The following is a 6,000-nucleotide window of genomic DNA, read 5'->3' as shown; positions in this document are numbered from 1 at the left end:
ACCAATCTTGCCCGAGTCTCCCAGACATCCTCATCGACACCTCTCCGCGGTCAACCTGATTTGTCCGACCAATCATTGCCGCATAGGACGCCGAGTCTTAACTATGCATCTGAACTAAGTCTCGTAGCTTTCAAGGATCAGGTATCCCTCAATTACTTTCTTTCTAACTACCCCTGGGCCCATTGGTGGAAATCAATCGTGATCGCCGGTTTACAGGATGACACCACTTCAGCAAGCTACTTAGCCTGCGGATCTTTGCTGATGGGATATCTCGGTATTGGGCATTCCGACATGACTCTACGACATCGTAGTATGAGACTGTATGGAGGTAGCATGCGACTTGTCTCCCTGGGACTGGATGTGCACGCCAACATCCCCCTCGCTGATTTAATTCTACCGGTTATGATTCTAGGAATGTATCCCGTGAGTAAAAAAAGGTCTCGTTTGTCAGGTGGCAATGGCTATTAACACCGGTCATGATAGTACGTTATGGAGAAATCCGTCAAGTTAGAGCATGACGTTGGCTTAGGGCTTGTCACAAGGCATTGCGGTCCAAGAGGAAGCCAAGACGACAAAACTCTGAACATTTTCAGATCATGCAGAGCGATGCTTGTAAGAACTGAGGAGTTCCCAAGTTATCAGAAAAACAAAACTAACGAGCTCGGGAGATTTGCACGGCCTTCTCAAAGCGGCGTCGAACGTTCCTGGAAGAAGACGGGTGGAAGTTGACGCCTTTTCTACACTTCAAGAAAACTTTTATGGACAGACTCTATGACATTACGGCGAGTCTTCCGGGGCTGGCAGAGGATCTCCTAATGGCCGCGCAACATAGGCATCCGGAACACGCGGTAAGGATCGCTACTCAAGCCGACCTCATATACCAAGAGCTCCGAATCTGGCGGTACGATTGGGAACGGGAAAACCCCAGAGCAGCGAAGGTATTTGCCGCATATGACCCTTCAAAAATATCCTCTTCAACTTCGCAAGAATGCGCATTAGTCAGACGCCTCCTGGCCAGAGACATCCGATTCGAAAACCTGGATCAATCACTCGAGATATTCAGCTACAATAGTGCCCTTGTGTACTTATACCGATTGAAGGAGCTCCTGAGGTTCGAAGAACAGCCTCGAGGCTGTCTCCCGACGCAAGAAGACATGCACCACATCAACAATCAGCTCCTTGACGGGGAACGGCCTTCGCCGCTCCTTTTGCCGGACAGCCTAAAGCTCTCGTACCAACCAGCTCTGGAGGCCGTTCAGCAGTGTGCCTACATAGCAGCCGAGTTGAGATGCAATAACCCAATAAATTTCATCGCGCTCGCGCCAGTCGGCGTTATTTACTGTGCTCTCAAAAGCCTGGGAACATTTGGAGAGCCCTTATCAGCGGCCATTGCGGGCACCTTCTCTGCTTCATCGGCTCTGGATCAGTTGGAGGTGTTTGGGATATGGAAACCCCTGGAACATTTAACTTGCGGCTAGGGCTTATTTGCACTCGGGTGTTCCGATTACGTTCTGTTTTTAAAGGTGAAGTGTGAGGAAGAGAAATATATTTCAGAATGGCAACGCAAGAGGCAACCGAAGTGTTAACTACATCATTACCATACCGCCATTGGCCGTGACCACATTCCCGCTTACCCACCTCGACTTTTCGCTCGCCAAGAAGGCCACGATATCGGCGATATCCTCGGGTGTTCCCATGCGTCCTCCAGCAGGCACATTCTTAACCATCTCATGCATGGCGTCCCGCAGCGAATCAGGGGCCGATAGATACATGTCTGTGGCGACGGGACCGGGATTCACTGCGGTGACTGTCACCCCATACTTGGGGCCGAATTCAGCAGCCATGACCCGTGTGAAAGCCTCGACGGCAACCTTGCTAGCGGCATACACTGCAGTGCCAGGCATACCAGTCCTAGCATTTGTCGATGACACATGGATGATCCTCCCCCCTTTGGAGATGTTCGGTAGGACAGCCTGCGTCATGAAGAAAACGGGGCGAGTATTAATGTCGAATACATGATCATACATGTCTCGAGTGACCTCTTCGACGGGATGGACATCTGCCACGCCGGCATTGTTGACGAGGATGTCAATGTGGTCAACCCCAAATCCAGATAGAGTTTTGCCAACGATCTCTCCTGGTGCGGTTGCGTTGGCGAGGTCAGCTAGGATTGCGATCGCCGAGCTGCCGAGTTCGGAAATCCGAGAAACCAGCGCTACTGCCTTGGGGCCCGAGGAGGGAGTGGCGTAGGTGATAGCAACCTAGATAGTCTGAGTCAATGACCCGTATTCTATGACGGAAAGGATGGGATACGAGACTCACTCTTGCTCCTTCCTGTGCTAGCCTCAGGGCAATGCCTGCACCGATACCACGGGCCGCGCCGGTAACGATGGCAACTTTTCCGGTAAGAGACATGATGATAATAGATGGACCGATTCTTCCAGACTAACGGCGAAGGTTGAAGAACAGGAAGGTTTAGAAAGGCAAATAGAAAGAGGAAAAAGAGGCAACGCTCTGTTAAATATCTGATGAGCGTCGCACAGTTTCCGATGAATAAGATCAGCTCGCCGACTGTAAATGGTTCTCCACTTGCCTTGTTAGGAAAGTTTCGTCGAGGTGCATAAGGTGCCGTATCATTCTCCGATAGTTGCACACCAGTCGGAGTCGCTCTGGCAATAATATTGGTTAGGGCCTCCATCACCGCCAATCTTGCCTCGGGCGTGCTAGACCGACCCCCGTTACGTTTGCTATCGATATCCATAGGTTTGAATACTCTCGCCGGCGGATAGTGGGGATCTCGTATTATAGTTGACGGCTTCCCCCCTCGCAAAAAAAGAAGGGGGTGGGGGGAAAGAGGGGTTTGACACACCAGAGATACGTAGGGTCAGTCAGAACTAACCTGGGGTCTAATCCGACCGTCGAGCCAGACAAGTGAATAAATAGGATACAACTAAGTGAAACAAAATTACTGAAGGAGGCTGGTCAAAGCCAGCTTGCGTTAATCCCTATTGAATAAGCTTCCGTACTTGGCACAGACGGGGCAATAAACCTGCAAACCCCCCCCCCCCCCCCCCTCCCCCCGGCAAGAAGCAGGAAGGGAAGCCTCCCATCACTATGGATGTTCTATACAGCCCCTTTCAAAACTTGCGAACTGGAATCTGACACCCCTCTGTGCAAACCAGGTTATGGTTTTTGAGAACGGCTATCATGGCGGCACTTTGTCCTTCTCACGCGCAAATCCAATGATGCTCCCGCACCAGTTCACGTACGGCATCTTCAACGACATCGAGCGGACTGGCGCAAAAATCGACCCAGAAGTAGGCGTGATCATTGTCGAGCCAATGCAATTCGCCGGTGGCTTGGGGGTGTCATCCAAAGACTTCCTACCATACCTCCGCGACGAGACCAGGAGGATTGGCGCAGTCCTCATCTTTGACGAGGTTGTTACGTCGAGGTTGTGGTATGGGGGCATGTAGGAGTACTACGGCATAATACCCGATATGACAACTCTCGGCAAGCACTATAGTGGCGGATTCTCTTTTGGCGCTTTTGGTGGTCGCCGGGCCATCATGGATCTCTTCACTCCCGGCGTCCCACGGAGCCTGTATCACTCAGGTACATGGAACAATAATGCCTTCAGCATGTTGGCCGGCGTTGTGGCAACCAAGCTCTTATCCAGTGAAGCACTAGATAGGACAAATAAGCTCGGCGGTGCTCTACGAGACGGCCTCCGTAACATCTTCGGTCCCGGAGACAGCGATCTAGTCATATTGGCTGGATTCGACAGCGTCGTCGGCGTGAAATTCAAGGTCCCCGAAGGGGACAAGTGGAGGATGTATTCTACTTCTATCTGCTTAACAACCGCATATACATCGGACACGTGGGCTTCTTCGCATTAAACCTTACACATACTCAAGAGCATGTGGATCGTGTACTCGAGGTAGTTAGGAGCTTCTGTAGAGATACTGGGATAGCCTTCTATTGATGCCTACTTTTATTATTGAACTCGGCTTGGACAGGATCTTAATATATGCATGTGTTGAAAGTGAGGCAACTTGCATATAGTAAACAATAAGGGAAGGTATTCCCACCTCTCTTCCTGCAAAGTTAGGCTTCGAGGAAGTGTCATTCTTCCAGGGTTGGTAAAAACACAAACAAGGTAAGAAAGAATAAGAAAAAAGAAAAAAATATTGGAATGCCGTCCACAAATTCTGTGGGAGATGACCGAAAGACCGGGACCCAGGACCCAGGACAGGGGAAAGGCGGGGGAGTCACGGCTCAAGTCCACTTGAGGGGAAGTCCGTGTAATTCTTATCAATCTAAGCGCTCCGTCCCATCCCCAGATACCCCATAGAGAAATTCAGGACTCGCTGGGGGACGATATACAGACGGCTTCATACTAATTGGAAGACGAACCGGAACCAAGCAGCTTCTTGAATCGTCCCTATATTTCCCCATCTTCACAACTCGAAGTCGATCGAACAGAAATCAACGATGACTGCGCCTCTTCTGCAAGAGCCGCGGCGCTCCCAAGATGAAAGTCCCAGCTCCAGTCTCGACAGTGCTGATAGGGATAGATTGGACGCGTTGCTGGCGAACCCACCAAAGACAACTACGGGCCGAACAGGGCGGTCGAAACGTCGGGTCCAGACCCCGAAGGCTTGCCCTGTGTGCCGGCGCCGAAAGGTACGCTGCAATGCCCCGAGAACTGGACTTTGTTCCAACTGTAAGGGTTGTGAAGTCGCCTGCCACGTCTTCTAACCCAGTGGAAAGTGAGTGTGCCGAAATTCAGGTCCTGTAAACCACCGCGAGATCTATGTTCTAACATGAGCGTGTTTGATTACAGACCGAACGCCCTTGATAATACAACTGCCTGTAACAAATGCCCGAAACAATCCTTCGAACCGATCACACCTGACCGTCAACGTCAACTCAAAACAGCCGGGTTTCAGCCTACCTACCGCTCCGCGGCCCCAAACTTCACAGCCGATTGCCAGCCAGAATTCCGAATTACATGCCCCAGGGCCACAGTCCTGCCCACCACCAATGCCAACACCCTCAATTCCTTCGGCGATTATGTCTCAGCCGTATCGATCAAGATGAAGCATCTGCAAGAACAGGGCTTCCTAATAGCGACAAGCGTTGTGACTGTGATCCAAGAGACGCGTATCCAACGTCTATCACTTCAAAGCGAGCATTCATCGGTACGGCAGGCGGCAGTCAAGGGTCTGTCCCGGTGCAGGACGACCATCAAACGACTGAAGAGGCACCAAGCTAAACTTGGCTGCACAGCTAAGTTCTTAGATGGCATTCTCCTGGAGATAGAGGAAGAACTGGCTAACGCCACCTCCCGAATGTCAAGTCGTTTAGAGTATTGGCTACAAGGTTTTCCCTGGTTGGTGAGGGACTACGGATCTAGCTCGGAGCAAAGCCCATCATGTGTCCTGGGCGAGAAGCGAGAAGCCGCTTCTAGACTTTGAATAGATGAGCGTGGGTTGAGCGGAGGATGTCGGTATACAGGTATATTCTCCCGTGTGGCAAGGCAGGAACGGCACAGGTCTGACAAGACGGCCAGCTATTATTTCTCGAGCGAAACGAAGCACTTAGCGCCATGTCTCTTTCCACTTATTTATCTAAGTGGAGGATTGAGGACCCCGCTGAGGTGTCAAAAGCCATGGTTACTACAGCAAGCGAAGACAACGTTCTACTCAACAGCCTCATGGCTTGCGAACAATACAGGCGGACCTTGAGCCAAATCAATAATATTAACAATATCGATAACATCGACAGCATCGACAAGTCAGAAAGCCCTACCATAATTACACTACAAGGAAGCGAAGGAGGGCTCCAGTTCCTTAATTATACTATACATTTAATCAAATTAAAGGAACATTAGGGTATTAAACCCACCAAAGCACTTAAGCATATTATACACAAAGAACTCCGAAACTCCAGAGCATGTAGGATAATAGAGCTAGTGCCATGTGGGAATATCAAATA

At 50.5% G+C, this 6,000-nt stretch overlaps 2 protein-coding genes across 2 annotated transcripts; one reads left to right on the top strand and one right to left on the bottom strand.

The window, feature by feature from the left end:
- Nucleotides 1-1,586: 1,586 nt before the first annotated feature.
- SAPIO_CDS3777 (putative oxidoreductase) lies at nucleotides 1,587-2,415 on the bottom strand (the record flags this gene model as incomplete). Its single annotated transcript, XM_016786499.1, has 2 exons — nucleotides 1,587-2,261; nucleotides 2,323-2,415. 2 exons carry the CDS (start codon nucleotides 2,413-2,415, stop codon nucleotides 1,587-1,589), a joined length of 768 nt encoding a protein of 255 aa, XP_016643842.1.
- Nucleotides 2,416-3,242: 827 nt separating this feature from the next.
- On the top strand, nucleotides 3,243-3,899 carry SAPIO_CDS3776 (uncharacterized protein; the record flags this gene model as incomplete). Its single annotated transcript, XM_016786498.1, has 2 exons — nucleotides 3,243-3,460; nucleotides 3,527-3,899. The coding sequence occupies 2 exons, from the start codon at nucleotides 3,243-3,245 to the stop codon at nucleotides 3,897-3,899; spliced, it is 591 nt and encodes a 196-aa protein (XP_016643841.1).
- Between the last annotated feature and the right edge of the window lie 2,101 nt (nucleotides 3,900-6,000).

The sequence above is a fragment of the Scedosporium apiospermum genome, assembly GCF_000732125.1.
Source record: "Scedosporium apiospermum strain IHEM 14462 chromosome Unknown SEQ_SAPIO_0089, whole genome shotgun sequence".
NCBI lineage: Eukaryota > Fungi > Ascomycota > Sordariomycetes > Microascales > Microascaceae > Scedosporium > Scedosporium apiospermum.
The sequence above is the reverse complement of the archived record's forward strand: the minus strand, read 5'-3'. Positions and strand labels throughout refer to the sequence as shown.